Source organism: Oncorhynchus gorbuscha, linkage group LG16, assembly GCF_021184085.1.
Source record: "Oncorhynchus gorbuscha isolate QuinsamMale2020 ecotype Even-year linkage group LG16, OgorEven_v1.0, whole genome shotgun sequence".
Taxonomy (NCBI): Eukaryota; Metazoa; Chordata; class Actinopteri; order Salmoniformes; family Salmonidae; genus Oncorhynchus; species Oncorhynchus gorbuscha.
In genome coordinates, this window is record NC_060188.1 from 47,891,771 (window position 1) to 47,913,254 (window position 21,484).

General features: G+C 46.5%; 1 protein-coding gene across 1 annotated transcript; it reads right to left on the reverse strand.

Moving 5' to 3' along the window:
• Positions 1-3,770: 3,770 nt before the first annotated feature.
• LOC124000851 (H-2 class II histocompatibility antigen, A-Q alpha chain-like) lies at positions 3,771-19,868 on the reverse strand. Its single transcript, XM_046307520.1, has 5 exons — positions 19,768-19,868; positions 19,313-19,435; positions 6,066-6,341; positions 5,044-5,319; positions 3,771-4,129 (listed from the first exon to the last, which is right to left on the reverse strand). Exons 2-5 carry the CDS (start codon positions 19,368-19,370, stop codon positions 3,990-3,992), a joined length of 750 nt encoding a protein of 249 aa, XP_046163476.1. The 5' UTR covers positions 19,371-19,435; positions 19,768-19,868; the 3' UTR covers positions 3,771-3,989.
• Between the last annotated feature and the right edge of the window lie 1,616 nt (positions 19,869-21,484).

Genomic DNA, 21,484 nt, shown 5'->3' on the forward strand with positions numbered 1-21,484 from the left:
GCCCATGTTCGCCTTAGATGGTAGTCATCTTCCCAGTATCAGATTTGAGACACTACCTTTAACCCTCACAGTATCTGGTAACCACAGTGAGACTATTTATTTTTTGATTTTTCGTTCACCGTTTACACCTGTTGTTTTGGGTCATCCCTGGCTAGTATGTCATAATCCTTCTATTAATTGGTCTAGTAATTCTATCCTATCCTGGAACGTTTCTTGTCATGTGAAGTGTTTAATGTCTGCCATCCCTCCCGTTTCTTCTGTCCCTACTTCTCAGGAGGAACCTGGCGATTTGACAGGAGTGCCGGAGGAATATCATGATCTGCGCACGGTCTTCAGTCGGTCCCGAGCCAACTCCCTTCCTCCTCACCGGTCGTATGATTGTAGTATTGATCTCCTTCCGGGGACCACTCCTCCTCGGGGTAGACTATACTCTCTGTCGGCTCCCGAACGTAAGGCTCTCGAGGATTATTTGTCTGTGTCTCTTGACGCCGGTACCATAGTGCCTTCTTCCTCTCCGGCCGGGGCGGGGTTCTTTTTGTTAAGAAGAAGGACGGTACTCTGCGCCCCTGCGTGGATTATCGAGGGCTGAATGACATAACGGTTAAGAATCGTTATCCGCTTCCCCTTATGTCATCAGCCTTCGAGATTCTGCAGGGAGCCAGGTGCTTTACTAAGTTGGACCTTCGTAACGCTTACCATCTCGTGCGCATCAGAGAGGGGGACGAGTGGAAAACGGCGTTTAACACTCCGTTAGGGCATTTTGAGTACCGGGTTCTGCCGTTTGGTCTCGCCAATGCGCCAGCTGTTTTTCAGGCATTAGTTAATGATGTTCTGAGAGACATGCTGAACATCTTTGTTTTTGTCTATCTTGACGATATCCTGATTTTTTCTCCGTCACTCGAGATTCATGTTCAGCACGTTCGACGTGTTCTACAGCGCCTTTTAGAGAATTGTCTCTACGTAAAGTCTGAGAAGTGCTCTTTTCATGTCTCCTCCGTTACTTTTCTCGGTTCCGTTATTTCCGCTGAAGGCATTCAGATGGATTCCGCTAAGGTCCAAGCTGTCAGTGATTGGCCCGTTCCAAGGTCACGTGTCGAGTTGCAGCGCTTTTTAGGTTTCGCTAATTTCTATCGGCGTTTCATTCGTAATTTCGGTCAAGTTGCTGCCCCTCTCACAGCTCTTACTTCTGTCAAGACGTGTTTTAAGTGGTCCGGTTCCGCCCAGGGAGCTTTTGATCTTCTAAAAGAACGTTTTACGTCCGCTCCTATCCTCGTTACTCCTGACGTCACTAGACAATTCATTGTCGAGGTTGACGCTTCAGAGGTAGGCGTGGGAGCCATTCTATCCCAGCGCTTCCAGTCTGACGATAAGGTTCATCCTTGCGCTTATTTTTCTCATCGCCTGTCGCCATCTGAGCGCAACTATGATGTGGGTAACCGTGAACTGCTCGCCATCCGCTTAGCCCTAGGCGAATGGCGACAGTGGTTGGAGGGGGCGACCGTTCCTTTTGTCGTTTGGACAGACCATAAGAACCTTGAGTACATCCGTTCTGCCAAACGACTTAATGCCCGTCAAGCTCGTTGGGCGTTGTTTTTCGCTCGTTTCGAGTTTGTGATTTCTTACCGTCCGGGTAGCAAGAACACCAAGCCTGATGCCTTATCCCGTCTGTTTAGTTCTTCTGTGGCTTCTACTGATCCAGAGGGGATTCTTCCTTATGGGCGTGTTGTCGGGTTAACAGTCTGGGGAATTGAAAGACAGGTTAAGCAAGCACTCACGCACACTGCGTCGCGCGCGCTTGTCCTAGTAACCTCCTTTTCGTTCCTGTTTCCACTCGTCTGGCTGTTCTTCAGTGGGCTCACTCTGCCAAGTTAGCTGGTCATCCCGGTGTTCGAGGCACTCTTGCGTCTATTCGCCAGCGCTTTTGGTGGCCGACTCAGGAGCGTGACACGCGCCGTTTCGTGGCTGCTTGTTCGGACTGCGCGCAGACTAAGTCGGGTAACTCTCCTCCTGCCGGTCGTCTCAGACCGCTCCCATTCCTTCTCGACCATGGTCTCACATCGCCCTAGACTTCATTACCGGTCTGCCTTTGTCTGCGGGGAAGACTGTGATTCTTACGGTTGTCGATAGGTTCTCTAAGGCGGCACATTTCATTCCCTCGCTAAACTTCCTTCCGCTAAGGAGACGGCACAAATCATTATCGAGAATGTATTCAGAATTCATGGCCTCCCGTTAGACGCCGTTTCAGACAGAGGCCCGCAATTCACGTCACAGTTTTGGAGGAGTTCTGTCGTTTGATTGGTGCGTCCGTCAGTCTCTCTTCCGGGTTTCATCCCCAGTCTAACGGTCAAGCAGAGAGGGCCAATCAGACGATTGGTCGCATACTACGCAGCCTTTCTTTCAGAAACCCTGCGTCTTGGGCAGAACAGCTCCCCTGGGCAGAATACGCTCACAATTCGCTTCCTTCGTCTGCTACCGGGTTATCTCCGTTTCAGAGTAGTCTGGGTTACCAGCCTCCTCTGTTCTCATCCCAGCTTGCCGAGTCCAGCGTTCCCTCCGCTCAAGCGTTTGTCCAACGTTGTGAGCGCACCTGGAGGAGGGTGAGGTCTGCACTTTGCCGTTACAGGGCACAGACTGTGAGAGCCGCCAATAAACGCAGGATTAAGAGTCCAAGGTATTGTTGCGGCCAGAGAGTGTGGCTTTCCACTCGCAACCTTCCTCTTACGACAGCTTCTCGTAAGTTGACTCCGCGGTTCATTGGTCCGTTCCGTGTCTCCCAGGTCGTAAATCCTGTCGCTGTGCGACTGCTTCTTCCGCGACATCTTCGTCGCGTCCATCCTGTCTTCCATGTCTCCTGTGTCAAGCCCTTTCTTCGCACCCCCGTTCGTCTTCCCTCCCCCTCCCGTCCTTGTCGAGAGCGCACCTATTTACAAGGTACATAAGATCATGGACATGCGTTCTCGGGGACGGGGTCACCAATACTTAGTGGATTGGGAGGGTTACGGTCCTGAGGAGAGGAGTTGGGTTCCGTCTCGGGACGTGCTGGACCGTTCACTCATTGATGATTTCCTCCGTTGCCGCCAGGATTCCTCCTCGAGTGCGCCAGGAGGCGCTCGGTGAGTGGGGGGTACTGTCATGTTTTGTCATTTATTATCTTGTCTTGTCCCTGTGCTTCCCATTCTATTCGTTTCCCTCTGCTGGTCTTATTAGGTTCTTTCCCTCTTTCTATCCCTCTCTCTCCCCTCCCTCTCTCACTCTCTCGCTCTCTCTTCTCTCTATCGTTCCGTTCCTGCTCCCAGCTGTTCCTATTCCCCTAATCAATCATTTAGTCTTCCCACACCTGTTCCCGATCCTTTCCCCTGATTAGAGTCCCTATTTCTTCCTTTGTGTTCCGTTCCTGTCCTGTCGGTTCCTTGTCTAGAATTCACCGTGCTGTGTTTGTGTATCGCCCTGTCGTGTCGTGTTTTCCTCAGATGCTGCGTGGTGAGCAGGTGTCTGAGTCTGTCTGGTTCAAGTGCCTTCCCGAGGCAACCTGCTGTTCACCTGCTGTTCAAGATCGAGTCTCCAGTTGGTCCTCGTCATTTCGAGTGAAAGTTGTGTTTTTTGTTTGTATTTACTTTACTGGATTAAAGACTCTGTTTTCGCCAAGTCGCTTTTGGGTCCTCTTTCACCTGCATGACATAAACACAGGAGAAATCAATGAACAAGAATGAAAGGCAGGGCTACATTCCAGAACACAAGGTTTACAAAGAAAAGCAGAACCTTACAGTATCTCCCAATTTATGTATTTTTTTATTGTAAAAAAAAACACTTCTAAAAAATAAAATTCACCTTCTACACTTTTTGAATAGACAGAAATCAACAGCGAGTAATGGCGTACAGTTTTGACTGATTTACCAATATTGTGCAGAATTTAATGTGATGATTATGACACTTAATGGCTCAAATCGTAATGGCTAGATCGCTCTAGTCCAGTGCCTCACTTCCCATCTTTATTCATGAGACTCAGTGGCTCTCTTTCCTTTGTAGATGAAGAACATTCCAGTAGCCACCCCCAGCAGCCCAAGAGTGAGGCCCACTCCACAGAATACAGCAGGACCAGGACCAACACTGGACCCACTGACCTTATATTCTGGAAGACAAGATGTGTCACCAGAATCAGCACAATACACACACACTCATCACACACTGCCTTGGAATGGTTTGTTTCAGGTCTCATTTTCAGAGTTGTTTGAGTTCCTACTTAAGGTTTAATATTAAAGTAAATATATTGAACAAAAATATAAACGCAACATGTAAAGTGTTGATCCCATGTTTCATGAGCTGAAATAAAAGACCCCAGACATTTTCCATATACACAAAACCTTATTCCTCTCAACTTTTGTCCACAAATTTCATTACATCCCTATTAGTGAGCATTTCGCTTTGCCAAGATAATCCATCCACCTGACTGGTGTGGCATATCAAGAAGCTGATTAAACTGCATGATCATTACACAGGTGCACCTTGTGCTGGGGACAATAAAAGACCACTCTAAAATGTGCAGTTTTTTCACACAACACAATGCCATAGATGCCTCAAGTTCTGAGGGAACATGCAGTTGGCATGCTGACTTCAAGAATGTCCACCAGAGCTGTTGCCAGATAATTTAATGTTAATTTCTCTGCCATAAGCCACCTCCAACGTAATTTTAGAGAATTTGATGTATGTCCAACCGGTCTCACAACTGCAGATCACATGTAACCACGCCAACCCAGGACCTCAACATCCGGCTTCTTCCCTGGCGGCATCGTCTAAGACCAGCCACCCGGACTCATCTGATTGGCTGGGCCTAGCTCCCCAGTGGGTGGGCCAATGGCCTCCCAGGCCCACTCATGGCTGTGCTGCCTTCCCAGTCATGTGAAACCCATAGACTAAGGACTAATGTATTTATTTCAACTGACTCATTTCCTTATATGAACTGTAACTCGTTGAAATTGTTGCATGTTGCGTTTATAATTTTGTTCAGTATAGAACCATGTACAAAAATATTATGTCCTCTCTCACCCCTGGTTTTGGGGTCCTTCAGGGCCGTGTGCGCCACAGCGCAGATGTAGACGTCTTCCTTTTGTGGGGTGAAACTCAGGCTGGAGAACTGGTGGAACGTTCCATCTTTATTAGGATAGTAACGACTGAGAGACAATCCCTCAGTCACCTCCATTCCATTCTTGGTCCAATTGACTTTGACAGGTGGGGGAAAGAAATCATTCACAAAGCAGATGAGGGTGTTCTCCACCCCCAGTTCCACCTCATCCCTGGGGTAGATGGTGCTCTCAGGGGCATCTAGAGGGCAACAAAAGCCTGAAACTGTATTCACTCAAAAATTGAATTGAAGTTTGTCAGACTTTCGAAATGTCACTGCCTATTGCCCCATTAATTTGGGATTAAGGCAGATACTGTACATAGACCTACTCAAAAGATAGCATATGTGGTATTTGGTATTTTATTAGGAGCCCCATTAGCTGTTGCGAAAGCAGCAGCTACTCTTCCTGGGGTCCAAACAAAACATGAAACATGACATAAGAAAGAATATTAATAGACAAGGACAGAACTACATCAATTGTAAAAAGGCACACGTAGCCTACATATCAACACATAATGTACACACAAACTATCTATGTCAAATAGGGGAGAGGCGTTGTGCTGTGAGGTGTTGCTTTATAAGTTTTTTTAAACCAGGTTTGCTGTTCATTTGAGCAATATGAGATGGAACTGTACGCTTTCTTGAATTTGTTCTGGATTCAGGGACTGTGAAAAGACCCCTGGTGGCATGTGTGGTTTGTTAAGTGTGTGTCAGGGCTGTGTGTAAATTTGGGATTTTCAACTCATTAATGTTTCTTATAAAAAGAAGTGATGCAGTCAGTCTCTCCTCAACCCTTAGCCAAGAGAGACTGGCATGCATAGTATATGACATTAACTCCGCTCGACAGACCACTCTGACAAAGATTGATTTTGGAGACGCTCAAATCATATTGAATCACTGATTATTTATCAATTTATGTGAGACATTTCCATCAATCTTCACTTACCTTTGATTTTTGGTATTTTCGGTTCAGACTGTTTGCCCCATGCGATGCAGTTTTTGCACCAAACTCTGCTAATGGTAGCATATTCACAAGCCCTTTCTTTGTCCTCTGGTGTAATAGATATGGATTTAGGTAATGTAAACACTACATCTGCTATTAGACACGTATTACTGTTTTTATTGAAGTCGCCATAGAAGACTTCATCTCCATTAATCTCAAGTCCCACCGCAGGATCACTTGACTCAAAGCATCCGTAGATAAAGTGAATTTCATGATAAACTGAAATGGGGGGAAAACACATTACTTCAAATTAATCAACTGAGGTTTATATCATTTTTCAGGATGGTAATATCTACACTACCAGTCAAAAGTTTTAGAACACATACTCATTCAAATGTTTTTCTACATTTCTAAAAACAATTTTCTACATTGTAGAATAATAGTGAAGACATCAAAACTATGAAATAACACATATGGAATGATGTAGTATCCAAAAAAGTGTTATACAAATCAAAATATATTTTACATTTGAGATCCTTCAAATAGCTACCCTTTGCCTTAATGAAAGCTTTGCACACTCTGGGCGTTCTGTCAACCAGCTTCACCTGGAATACTTTTCCAACAGTCTTGAAGGAGGTCCCACATATGCTGAGTACTTGTTGGCTGCTTTTCATTCACTCTGCGGTCCATGTCATCCCAAACCATCTCCATTTGGTTGAGGTCAGGGGATAGTGGAGGCCAGGTCATCTGATGCATCACACTCCTTCTTGGTAAAATAGCCCGTACACAGCCTTGAGGTGTGTTCACTCATCCATATCTTTATATGTCATATTCTTATTCCATCCCTTTACTTAGATTTGTGTGTATTAGGTAGTTGTTGTGGAATCATTAGATTACTTGTTAGATATTACTGCACTGTCGGAACTAGAAGCACAAGCATTTTGCTACACTTGAATTAACATCTGCTAACCATGTGTATGTGACCAATACAATTTCATTTGATTTAATGTGTTGGGTCATTGAAAAACAAATGATAGTCCCACTAAGCCCAAACCAGATGGGATGGCATATCACTGCAGAATGCTGTGGTGGCCATGCTTGTTAAGTGTGCCTTGAATTCTAAATAAATCACAGACAGTGTCACCAGCAAAGCACCCCCACGCCATAACACCTCCTCCTCCATGCTTTACGGTTGTCACGTCTGCTCCCTCTCCGGTGCTTGAGGTCATCAGTTCACTCATCATTACGCACACCTACCACGGTCGTTATGCGCACCTGCAATTAATTTTGTGACTCACCTGGACACCATCACGTCATTTACCTCCCCTATATCTGTCACCTCCGTTTCATTCCAGAGTCAGTATTGATGTTGATATGTTTCTCCTGTCCAGATGCTGTTCTTGTTTTGTTTCATGTCTATTTATTATTAAATCCACACCCTGTACTTGCATCTCGTCTCCCAGCGTCTGTCAATACGGAACTGTTACAGAATGCTGACTCCACAATTGGAGGCATCAGGGATGTTTTTTAATTTTTTATTATAATTTTTTTGGGGGGGGTGACGTCGGGTCCGGGTGCCGCTACCGACGCAATCGGGGATACTTCAGCTGGCTCATCAGGCTCCCACGCCTCGGCCAGACCGTCAGGCTCACCCAGGTAGGATGCCAGGTGGCGCCCCTAGTGGGGGGGTACTGTCATGTCTGCTCCCGTGCCCCCTCTCTGGTGCTCAAGGTCATCAGTTCACTCATCATTACACATACCTGCCACCCTCGTTACGCGCACCTGCGCTTAATTATCGGACTCACCTGGACTCACCTAGATGTGTCATGCAGGTGAAAGAGGACCCAAAAGCGACTTAACAGAAACAGAGTTTATTTAAATCCAAACAGGGAATAACAAAAATCCTCTAGTCTGTAGAGGGGAATAACTAGAGAAGCGGCCACAGACTGCAGGTCGCTTCGGGTAGGCGCAGGCCGTAGTTGATAGAGCCACCTGCTCACACGCAGCATCTGATGAAGGCAAAAAACACGACAGGACAGGGCGAAACACAATCACAGCATGGTGAATACAAAACGAGGAACCGACGGGACAGGAACGGATCACAAAGGAATAAATAGGGACTCTAATCAGGGGAAAGGATCGGGAACAGGTGTGGGAAGACTAAATGATGATTAGGGGAATAGGAACAGCTGGGAGCAGGAACGGAACGATAGAGAGAAGAGAGAGCGAGAGAGTGAGAGAGGGAGGGGGAGAGAGAGGGATAGAAGGAGGGAAAGAACCAAATAAGACCAGCAGAGGGAAACGAATAGCATGGGGAGCACAGGGACAAGACATGATAATAAATGACAAACATGACAGTACCCCCACTCACCGAGCGCCTCCTGGCGCACTCGAGGAGGAATCCTGGCGGTAACGGAGGAAATCATCGATGAGTGAACGGTCCAGCACGTCCCGAGACGGAACCCAACTCCTCTCCTCAGGACCGTAACCCTCCCAATCCACTAGGTATTGGTGACCCCGTCCCCGAGAACGCATGTCCATGATCTTATGTACCTTGTAAATAGGTGCGCTCTCGACAAGGACGGGAGGGGGGAGGGAAGACGAACGGGGGTGCGAAGAAAGGGCTTAACACAGGAGACATGGAAGACAGGATGGACGCGACGAAGATGTCGCGGAAGAAGCAGTCGCACAGCGACAGGATTGACGACCTGGGAGACACGGAACGGACCAATGAACCGCGGAGTCAACTTACGAGAAGCTGTCGTAAGAGGAAGGTTGCGAGTGGAAAGCCACACTCTCTGGCCGCAACAATACCTTGGACTCTTAATCCTGCGTTTATTGGCGGCTCTCACCGTCTGTGCCCTGTAACGGCAAAGTGCAGACCTCACCCTCCTCCAGGTGCGCTCACAACGTTGGACAAACGCTTGAGCGGAGGGAACGCTGGACTCGGCAAGCTGGGATGAGAACAGAGGAGGCTGGTAACCCAGACTACTCTGAAACGGAGATAACCCGGTAGCAGACGAAGGAAGCGAATTGTGAGCGTATTCTGCCCAGGGGAGCTGTTCTGCCCAAGACGCAGGGTTTCTGAAAGAAAGGCTGCGTAGTATGCGACCAATCGTCTGATTGGCCCTCTCTGCTTGACCGTTAGACTGGGGATGAAACCCGGAAGAGAGACTGACGGACGCACCAATCAAACGACAGAACTCCCTCCAAAACTGTGACGTGAATTGCGGGCCTCTGTCTGAAACGGCGTCTAACGGGAGGCCATGAATTCTGAATACATTCTCAATAATGATTTGTGCCGTCTCCTTAGCGGAAGGAAGTTTAGCGAGGGGAATGAAATGTGCCGCCTTAGAGAACCTATCGACAACCGTCAGAATCACAGTCTTCCCCGCAGACAAAGGCAGACCGGTAATGAAGTCTAAGGCAATGTGAGACCATGGTCGAGAAGGAATGGGGAGCGGTCTGAGACGACCGGCAGGAGGAGAGTTACCCGACTTAGTCTGCGCGCAGTCCGAACAAACAGCCACGAAACGGCGCGTGTCACGCTCCTGAGTCGGCCACCAAAAGCGCTGGCGAATAGACGCAAGAGTGCCTCGAACACCGGGATGACCAGCTAACTTGGCAGAGTGAGCCCACTGAAGAACAGCCAGACGAGTGGAAACAGGAACGAAAAGGAGGTTACTAGGACAAGCGCGCGGCGACGCAGTGTGCGTGAGTGCTTGCTTAACCTGTCTTTCAATTCCCAGACTGTTAACCCGACAACACGCCCATAAGGAAGAATCCCCTCGGGATCAGTAGAAGCCACAGAAGAACTAAACAGACGGGATAAGGCATCAGGCTTGGTGTTCTTGCTACCCGGACGGTAAGAAATCACAAACTCGAAACGAGCGAAAAACAACGCCCAACGAGCTTGACGGGCATTAAGTCGTTTGGCAGAACGGATGTACTCAAGGTTCTTATGGTCTGTCCAAACGACAAAGGAACGGTCGCCCCCTCCAACCACTGTCGCCATTCGCCTAGGGCTAAGCGGATGGCGAGCAGTTCACGGTTACCCACATCATAGTTGCGCTCAGATGGCGACAGGCGATGAGAAAAATAAGCGCAAGGATGAACCTTATCGTCAGACTGGAAGCGCTGGGATAGAATGGCTCCCACGCCTACCTCTGAAGCGTCAACCTCGACAATGAATTGTCTAGTGACGTCAGGAGTAACGAGGATAGGAGCGGACGTAAAACGTTCTTTTAGAAGATCAAAAGCTCCCTGGGCGGAACCGGACCACTTAAAACACGTCTTGACAGAAGTAAGAGCTGTGAGAGGGGCAGCAACTTGACCGAAATTACGAATGAAACGCCGATAGAAATTAGCGAAACCTAAAAAGCGCTGCAACTCGACACGTGACCTTGGAACGGGCCAATCACTGACAGCTTGGACCTTAGCGGAATCCATCTGAATGCCTTCAGCGGAAATAACGGAACCGAGAAAAGTAACGGAGGAGACATGAAAAGAGCACTTCTCAGCCTTTACGTAGAGACAATTCTCTAAAAGGCGCTGTAGAACACGTCGAACGTGCTGAACATGAATCTCGAGTGACGGAGAAAAAATCAGGATATCGTCAAGATAGACAAAAACAAAAATGTTCAGCATGTCTCTCAGAACATCATTAACTAATGCCTGAAAAACAGCTGGCGCATTGGCGAGACCGAACGGCAGAACCCGGTACTCAAAATGCCCTAACGGAGTGTTAAACGCCGTTTTCCACTCGTCCCCCTCTCTGATGCGCACGAGATGGTAAGCGTTACGAAGGTCCAACTTAGTAAAGCACCTGGCTCCCTGCAGAATCTCGAAGGCTGATGACATAAGGGGAAGCGGATAACGATTCTTAACCGTTATGTCATTCAGCCCTCGATAATCCACGCAGGGGCGCAGAGTACCGTCCTTCTTCTTAACAAAAAGAACCCCGCCCCGGCCGGAGAAGAAGAAGGCACTATGGTACCGGCGTCAAGAGACACAGACAAATAATCCTCGAGAGCCTTACGTTCGGGAGCCGACAGAGAGTATAGTCTACCTCGAGGAGGAGTGGTCCCCGGAAGGAGATCAATACTACAATCATACGACCGGTGAGGAGGAAGGGAGTTGGCTCGGGACCGACTGAAGACCGTGCGCAGATCATGATATTCCTCCGGCACTCCTGTCAAATCGCCAGGTTCCTCCTGAGAAGTAGGGACAGAAGAAACGGGAGGGATGGCAGACATTAAACACTTCACATGACAAGAAACGTTCCAGGATAGGATAGAATTACTAGACCAATTAATAGAAGGATTATGACATACTAGCCAGGGATGACCCAAAACAACAGGTGTAAACGGTGAACGGAAAATCAAAAAAGAAATAGTCTCACTGTGGTTACCAGATACTGTGAGGGTTAAAGGTAGTGTCTCAAATCTGATACTGGGAAGATGACTACCATCTAAGGCGAACATGGGCGTAGGCTTATCTAACTCTCTGAAAGGAATGTCATGTTTCCGAACCCATGCTTCGTCCATGAAACAACCCTCAGCCCCAGAGTCTATCAAGGCACTACATGTAGCACCCGAACCGGTCCAGCGTAGGTGGACCGACAAAGTAGTACAGGACCTTGATGGAGAGACTTGAGTAGTTGCGCTCACCTGTAGCCCTCCGCTTACAGATGAGCTCTGGCTTTTACTGGACATGAATTAACAAAATGTCCAGCAACTCCGCAATAGAGGCACAGGCGGTTGGTGATCCTCCGTTCCCTCTCCTTATTCGAGATGCGAATCCCTCCCAGCTGCATGGGCTCAGTCTCAAAGCCAGAGGAGGGAGATGGTTGCGATGCGGAGCAGGGAAACACCGTTGATGCGAGCTCTCTTCCACGAGCCCGGTGACGAAGATCTACCCGTCGTTCTATGCGGATGGCGAGAGCAATCAAAGAGTCCACATCTGAAGGAACCTCCCGGGAGAGAATCTCATCCTTAACCACTGCGTGGAGTCCCTCCAGAAAACGAGCGAGCAGCGCCGGCTCGTTCCACTCACTAGAGGCAGCAAGAGTGCGAAACTCAATGGAATAATCCGTTATGGACCGTTCACCTTGGCATAAGGAAGCCAGGGCCCTAGAAGCCTCCCCACCAAAAACTGAACGGTCAAAAACCCGAATCATCTCCTCTTTAAAGTTCTGGAATTTGTTAGAGCAATCAGCCCTTGCCTCCCAGATAGCTGTGCCCCATTCTCGAGCCCGGCCAGTAAGGAGTGAAATGACGTAAGCAACCCGAGCTCTCTCTCTAGAGTATGTGTTGGGTTGGAGAGAGAACACAATCTCACACTGCGTGAGAAAGGAGCGGCACTCAGTGGGCTGCCCGGAGTAGCAAGGTGGGTTATTAACCCTAGGTTCTGGAGGCTCGGCAGGCCAGGAAGTAACAGGTGGCACGAGACGTAGACTCTGGAACTGTCCAGAGAGGTCGGAAACCTGAGCGGCCAGGTTCTCCACGGCATGGCGAGCAGCAGACAATTCCTGCTCGTGTCTGCCGAGCATGGCTCCTTGGATCTCGACGGCAGTGTAACGAGCGTCTGAAGTCGCTGGGTCCATTCCTTGGTCGGTTCCTTCTGTCATGCAGGTGAAAGAGGACCCAAAAGCGACTTAACAGAAACAGAGTTTATTTAAATCCAAACAGGGAATAACAAAATCCTCTAGTCTGTAGAGGGGAATAACTAGAGAAGCGGCCACAGACTGCAGGTCGCCGGGTAGGCGCAGGCCGTAGTTGATAGAGCCACCTGCTCACACGCAGCATCTGATGAAGGCAAAAAACACGACAGGACAGGGCGAAACACAATCACAGCATGGTGAATACAAAACGAGGAACCGACGGGACAGGAACGGATCACAAAGGAATAAATAGGGACTCTAATCAGGGGAAAGGATCGGGAACAGGTGTGGGAAGACTAAATGATGATTAGGGGAATAGGAACAGCTGGGAGCAGGAACGGAACGATAGAGAGAAGAGAGAGCGAGAGAGTGAGAGAGGGAGGGGGAGAGAGAGGGATAGAAGGAGGGAAAGAACCAAATAAGACCAGCAGAGGGAAACGAATAGCATGGGGAGCACAGGGACAAGACATGATAATAAATGACAAACATGACAAGATGTTTGTATGTACTTCCGGCGCCGACTGAGATGGCCGCCTCGCTTCGCGTTCCTAGAAAACTATGCAGTTTTTTGTTTTTTTACGTGTTATTTCTTACATTAGTACCCCAGGTCATCTTAGGTTTCATTACATACAGTCGAGAAGAACTACTGAATATAAGATCAGCGTCAACTCACCATCAGTACGACCAAGAATATGTTTTCCGCAACGCGGATCCTGTGTTCTGCCTTACAAACAGGACAACGGAATGGATCGCATGCAGCGACCCAAGGAAACGACTCCGAAAAAGAGGGAAACGAGGCGGTGTTCTGGTCAGACTCCGAAAAAGGGCACATCGCGCACCACTTCCCAGCATTCTTCTTGCCAATGTCCAGTCTCTTGACAACAAGGTTGACGAAATCCGAGCAAGGGTGGCATTCCAGAGGGACATCAGAGACTGCAACGTTCTCTGCTTCACGGAAACATGGCTTACTGGGAAGACGTTATCCGATGCGGTGCAGCCAACGGGTTTCTCCACGCATCGCGCCGACAGAAACAAACATCTCTCTGGTAAGAAGAGTGGCGGGGGCATATGCCTCATGACTAACGGGACATGGTGTGATGAAGGAAACATACAGGAACTCAAATCCTTCTGTTCACCTGATTTAGAATTCCTCACAATCAAATGTAGACCGCATTATCTTCCAAGAGAATGCTCTTCGATTATAATCACAGCCGTATATACCCCCTCCCAAGCAGACACATCGATGGCTCTGAACAAACTTTATTTAACTCTTTGCAAACTGGAAACCATTTATCCGGAGGCTGCATTCATTGTAGCTGGGGATTTTAACAAAGCTAATCTGAAAACAAGACTCCCTAAATTTTATCAGCATATCGATTGCGCAACCAGGGGTGGTAAAACCTTGGATCATTGTTACTCTAACTTCCGCGATGCATATAAGGCCCTGCCCCGCCCCCCTTTCGGGAAAGCTGACCACGACTCCATTTTGCTGATCCCTGCCTACAGGCAGAAGCTAAAACAAGAGGCTCCCATGCTGAGCTCTGTCCAACGCTGGTCAGACCAAGCTGACTCTACACTCCAAGACTGCTTCCATCACGTGGACTGGGACATGTTTCGTATTGCGTCAGATGGAAATATTGACGAATACGCTGATTCGGTGTGCGAGTTCATTAGAACGTGTGTCGAAGATGTCGTTCCCATAGCAACGATAAAAACATTCCCAAACCAGAAACCGTGGATTGATGGCAGCATTCGCGTGAAACTGAAAGCGCGAACCACTGTTTTTAATCAGGGCAAGGTGTCTGGTAACATGTCCGGATATAAACAATGCAGCTATTCCCTCCGCAAGGCTATTAAACAAGCTAAGCGTCAGTACAGAGACAAAGTGGAATCTCAATTCAATGGCTCAGACACAAGAGGCATGTGGCAGGGTCTACAGTCAATCACGGACTACAAGAAGAAACCCAGCCCAGTCACGGACCAGGATGTCTTGCTCCCAGGCAGACTAAATAACTTTTTTGCCCGCTTTGAGGACAATGCAGTGCCACTGACACGGCCTGCAACGAAAACATGCGGTCTCTCCTTCACTACAGCCGAGGTGATTAAGACATTTAAACGTGTTAACCCTCGCAAGGCTGCAGGCCCAGACGGCATCCCCAGCCGCGCCCTCAGAGCATGCGCAGACCAGCTGGCCGGTGTGTTTACGGACATATTCAATCAATCCCTATACCAGTCTGCTGTTCCCACATGCTTCAAGAGGGCCACCATTGTTCCTGTTCCCAAGAAAGCTAAGGTAACTGAGCTAAACGACTACCGCCCCGTAGCACTCACTTCCGTCATCATGAAGTGCTTTGAGAGACTAGTCAAGGACCATATCACCTCCACCCTACCTGACACCCTAGACCAGACATGGGCAAACTACGGCCCGCGGGCCACATACGGCCCGTTAGGCTTTTTAATCCGGCCCGCCGAACTTGTCCAAATTATAGTAAAAACCTCCTTTTTCCCCTTTCCCTGCAATGCCCACGTTTCCCCAATAGATGGCGCACTCAAAACACATTGACCGTTGTTGGAGTGGCGCGTATTTCTCTTTATTTCACTTTAATTTTCACTTCGTTTCACGTCACCATTAAGCCCTTCTGTGAAAATGAGCGGACCAAAGAGAAGGAAAGTGGACAGCGAATGCCGAGTGTTTAATAAGGAGTGGACAACAAAATACTTCTTCACTGAAGTCCGATCAACGGCTGTATGTCTGATATGCCAAGAAGCTGTTGCGGTTTTCAAAGAGTACAATATCAGCCGTCACTTTGCCACGAAGCATGCAAACTATGCTAGCAAGCAGTCAACACAAGAACGGGCGGCTACTGCACATATCCAAGTTAACTGACCAACACCTCAGATCTGTCCTGAGAATTGCCACAACAAAACTAACTCTAGACTTTGATGCACTGGCAAAAAAGGGAGACCAACAACACTGTGTTATGAAAAAATGCATATGGAAAGTTTGGAAGTGCGTCTTTTAATTAAGAGCAATGCGCATTTACGCACAGCAGCGGTACAGAGCTTAATTAACACGCCGCACATCGCTCTTAATTTAAATTTAAATTTTCAGCTGCAGGTAGGATATTTAATACAGCCTATGTCTGTGTGCTTGGCAACGATACACGTGTACTGTTTGCGCGTGAAGGCGAGGGCGTCCGTGGCGAGTTTGTAGAGCGCGCGGTCAGGACAATCCATCCATGATTTTGCGGAGTTTAACACAAGTAGATATTATTGAGCTTGAGTATTTCGTTGTGTAATAATATGTTTTGAATGTTGAAAGTGATTCCATTTTTCAATAAATGTTGATTTCTTTAACTTTGCACCTTCGATTGAAACTTATTAAAAACAGACGCAATCTTGATAAATCACAGTGCGTATGTTATTTTAATCTATTTACATTTCCTCCTCCCAGTATCTGCGAAATAGTATGTAAATGCCATATCTTGCATATTCCTTGAGACAAATGTATTAACTGATAAGGGCTATTTTTCACATTTGAAAGACAGCTAATAAATTGGGTTGTAGTGTTCTTACTGTGCTATGAGGTTTGCACACACTACATTTAATGCTTTAGTATATCCGGCCCAAACACTCCCTCCAAATGCTCCTGGCCCGGCCCCTCTGTCAAATTTTAGAACCCATTATGGCCCGCGAGTCAAAAAGTTTGCCCAACTCTGCCCTAGACCCACTCCAATTTGCTTACCGCCCAAATAGGTCCACAGACGATGCAATCTCAACCACACTGCACACTGCCCTAACCCACCTGGACAAGAGGAATACCTATGTGAGAATGCTGTTCATCGACTACAGCTCGGCATTCAACACCATAGTACCCTCCAAGCTCGTCATCAAGCACGAGACCCTGGGTCTCGACCCCGCCCTGTGCAACTGGGTACTGGACTTCCTGACGGGCCGCCCCCAGGTGGTGAGGGCAGGCAACAACATCTCCTCCCCGCTGATCCTCAACACGGGGGCCCCACAAGGGTGTGTTCTGAGCCCTCTCCTGTACTCCCTGTTCACCCACGACTGCGTGGCCACGCACGCCTCCAACTCAATCATCAAGTTTGCGGATGACACAACAGTGGTAGGCTTGATTACCAACAACGACGAGACGGCCTACAGGGAGGAGGTGAGGGCCCTCGGAGTGTGGTGTCAGGAAAATAACTCACACTCAACGTCAACAAAACTAAGGAGATGATTGTGGACTTCAGGAAACAGCAGAGGGAACACCCCCCTATCCACATCGATGGAACAGTAGTGGAGAGGGTAGCAAGTTTTAAGTTCCTCGGCATACACATCACAGACAAACTGAATTGGTCCACTCACACTGACAGCGTCGTGAAGAAGGCGCAGCAGCGCCTCTTCAACCTCAGGAGGCTGAAGAAATTCGGCTTGTCACCAAAAGCACTCACAAACTTCTACAGATGCACAATCGAGAGCATCCTGGCGGGCTGTATCACCGCCTGGTACGGCAACTGCTCCGCCCTCAACCGTAAGGCTCTCCAGAGGGTAGTGAGGACTGCACAACGCATCACCGGGGGCAAACTACCTGCCCTCCAGGACACCTACACCACCCGATGTTACAGGAAGGCCATAAAGATCATCAAGGACATCAACCGCCCGAACCACTGCCTGTTCACCCCGCTATCATCCAGAAGGCGAGGTCAGTACAGGTGCATCAAAGCTGGGACCGAGAGACTGAAAAACAGCTTCTATCTCAAGGCCATCAGACTGTTAAACAGCCACCGTCATTGACACTGACCCAACTCCAGCCACTTTAATAATGGGAATTGATGGGAAATTATGTAAATATATCACTAGCCACTTTAAACAATGCAACCTCATATAATGTTACCTACCCTACATTATTCATCTCATATGCATATGTATATACTGTACTCTACATCATCGACTGCATCCTTATGTAATACATGTATCACTAGCCACTTTAACTATGCCACTTTGTTTACTTTGTCTACACACTCATCTCATATGTATATACTGTACTCGATACCATCTACTGTATGCTGCTCTGTACCATCACTCATTCATATATCCTTATGTACATATTCCTTATCCCCTTACACTGTGTATAAGACAGTAGTTTTGGAATTGTTAGTTAGATTACTTGTTGGCTATCACTGCATTGTCGGAACTAGAAGCACAAGCATTTCGCTACACTCGCATTAACATCTGCTAACCATGTGTATGTGACAAATAAAATTTGATTTGATTTGATACCTCCTTTATATCTGTCACTTTCATTCCGGAGTCAGCATTGATGTTGTTGTGTTTTTCTGTCCAGAAGCTGTTATTGTTTTGTTTCAAGTCTATTTATTATTAAATCCACACTCTGTTCTTGCTTCTCGTCTCCCAGCGTCTGTCATTACGGAAGCATTAGAACTGTGGGAAATACACATGCGGAGATCATCCGTTCACCCACACTGCGTCTCACAAAGACACGGGCGGTTAGAACCAAAAATCTCCAATTTGGACTCCAGACCAAAGAACAAATTTCCAACTGTCTAATGTCCATTGCTCATGTTTCTTGGCTTAAGCAAGTCTCTTATTCGTATTGGTGTCATTTAGTAGTGGTTTCTTTGCAGCAATTTGACCATGAAGGCCTGGTTCACAGTCTCCTCTGAACAGTTGATATTGAGATGTGTCTGGGGCGGCAGGTAGCCTAGTGGTTAAAGCGTTGGACTAATAACCGCAATGTTGCAAGATTAAATCCCTGAGCTGACAAGGTAAAAATCTGTCGTTCTGCCCCTGAACAAGGCAGCTAACCCACTGTTCCTAGGCCATCATTGAAAATAAGAATTTGTTAACTGACTTGCCTAGTTAAATAAAGGTAAAATAAAACTCTGTGAAGTGTTTATTTGGGCTGCAATTTCTGAGGCTGGTAACTCTACTGAACTTATCCTCTGCAGCAGAGGTAACTCTGGAGCTTCCATTCCTGTGGCAGTCCTCGTGAAAGCAAGTTTTATCATAGCACCTGATGGTTTTTGCGACTTCACTTGAAGAAACTTTCCAAGTTCTCGAAATGTCCGGTATTGACTGACCTTCATGTCTTAAAGTAATGATGGACTGTCGTTTCTCTTTGCGTATTTGAGCTGTTCTTGCCATAATACACAACTGATTGGCTCAAATGCATTAAGAAGGAAAGAAATTTCACAAATGAACTTTTAAGAAGAAACACCGGTTAATTGAAATGCATTCCAGGTGACAACCTTATGAAGCTGGTTGAGAGAATGCCAAGAGTGTGCAAAGCTGTCATCAAGGCAAAGGGCGCTATTTGAAGAATCTCAAATATAACATTTATTTTGATTTGTTTAACACTTTTTTTGGTTACTAAATGATTCCATATGTGTTATTTCATAGTTTTGATGTCTTCACTATTATTTTACAATGTAGAAAATAGTCAACAAAAATAAAGAAAAACCCTTGAATGAAGTATGTGTTCTAAAAGTTTTGACCGGTAGTGTATATCAAACATGAACAAAGGCATTTACACTAGTACAGCATAAAACATCAATCAAACTCTTACTTTCTGCAGAAGTGCAAACGGCTCCAGTGAGAATCAGTACAATCGCAGAGTAGTTCATCTCGAAGCTAATCTGTGGGTTTGAGTGCTGCAGAATCTAACTCTTTCAGTCTCTGATGGGAAGCTCTGGAAAGGAGGAAACTACAAATGTGTTGTTTCTGCTATGCAGCCAATATGGAAATTCCTTTCATTCTTACGTGACCACACACCAAACTTATACACCCAGGCCAAGTTATTAAATACTGTCGTGGAAATTCAACACTAAGGACTCAAACTCAAAGTAAATGAAGCAATCTTTATTAACGCAAGGAGAGGTTCACAAACTCAATACAAGCTTGATGAAAACTCTGAAGAGGATGTTCCCATTCAGTTATTTTATACTGCTACACAAACAAGTTATAAGCATAGATGTTTTCTGTATGGGACTGACTGACTGATACAACATGAACGATTCTTACCTTGAAACTGACATAGTGTATCACTCCTTCTAGTTTGCCGAGCAATGTTCTGGGCGTACTACCAAATTGCTTATGAGTGAAAGTGTGGTTTCCTCTTTGCACTCAACCAGTCACTCGCGTGAACCCAACCAAGACAGGTTATTACAAAAGCAGCATTGTGCTAAACATACAATCACATACACAGCATAAAATGTCCATCACAATACAATGAGTTTGTTTTTTAATGTATGATGACATATTGCTTATTTTTCTCAGTGTATTTATCCCTGTGTTTCCTGTCTCTCTGTTCCAGTTCGTCTTGTATGTTTAGTCAAGTCAACCAGCCTGTTTTTCCCCCGTACCCCTTTTCTATTCTCTTTTGCTAATCTTCCCATTTTTGACCACTGCCTGACTCTGGACTACTTACCCACCTGCCTGATCATCCTGCCTGCCCTGACCTTGAATTTGCCTGCCCTTCGGAACCTATTGGACTGAACTAGTTTTCACCTTTTACCTGTACACGACCATTCTCTTGCCTACCCCTTTTTGGATTAAGTTACAATTATAATACTCCAACCATCTGCCTCCAGTGTCTGCATCTGGGTCTCGCCTTGTGTCATGATAAGAACCATATACAGCACCTTCAGAAAGTATTCACATCCTTTAACTTTCCCCCCCAAAAATTGATACAGCCTGAATGTTATGAATTAAATTAAGTATTTGTGTTACTGATCTACACACAATACCCCATAAAGCAAAAATGTAATTTTGTTTTGAGAAATGTTAACAAATTAATTTTAATATTAAAAGCTGAATTGCCTTGAGTCAAGTATTTAACCCCTTTGTTGTGGCAAGCCTAAATACGTTCAGGAGTAAAAATGTGCTTAACAAATCAGTTGCATGGACTCATTCTGTGTTCAATAATTGTGGGTGTCAGGATTTCGATGTGGCAGTTGTTGATGTAATGTTTGTCCCTCATGAGACACCATAGGAACAAAGCCAGTATCACTTCCTCAAAATAAGATAACTCAAGAAATCTGTAATACATTTTTGCATTTTTGCAGAGGAGGTTTTAGTTTTACATCAATTTTACATCTAGCTAATGTGTTTGGTCCAGTATTTCACAAGTAAAAAATGCGTGGTGTGTTGTCTTATGTAAAAATGTAAAAATCTGATCCGCTGCACTGTTGGGCAACTGTCTGCTGTTTGTGTGTTATGTGGTAGGATTGGATAGAGTGCAAACACCCCAGCGGTGTATCCCGTGTTAGTTGGAAAGTGAGCATAGTCTAAATCAAAACCCAACCCTCAAGTGATGAACTGACTTAAAAAACTCAGTTTTGGACGACACTGAGTTTATGACATAAACTAATATCAATGTCACATAGGCTGTTTTCTGTCAGAGAAGTTGTTTATAACCTTCTGATGTGCTTTAAGCAAAGGAATTAACTTTTTGTCCTGAATACAAAGCATTATGTTTGGGGCAAATCCAACACAAAACATTACTGAGTACAACTCTTCATATTTTCAAGCATGTTGGTGGCTGCATCATGTTATGGGTATGCTTGTCATCGGCAAGGACGAGGGAGTTTTTTTAGGATAAAAATAAATGGAATACTAAGTAATACTAACTAAGCACAGGCAAAATCCTAGAGGAAAACCTGGTTCAGTCTGCTTTCCAACAGACACTGGCATATGAATTCCCATTTCAGCAGGTCAATCATTCAAAGCCAAATCTACA

What these genes read in the sequence shown, in the direction of transcription:
- LOC124000851 (XM_046307520.1), bottom strand. Translation starts at nt 19,370, where the DNA reads ATGAACTACTCTGCGATTGTACTGATTCTCACTGGAGCCGTTTGCACT. An exon ending in CGTTTGCACTTCTGCAGAAA is followed by an intron (nt 6,342 to 19,312) that starts GTAAGAGTTTGA and finishes CCCCCATTTCAG; the next exon opens with TTTATCATGAAATTCACTTT. An exon ending in GAAGGACCCCAAAACCAGGG is followed by an intron (nt 4,130 to 5,043) that starts GTGAGAGAGGAC and finishes CTTGTCTTCCAG; the next exon opens with AATATAAGGTCAGTGGGTCC.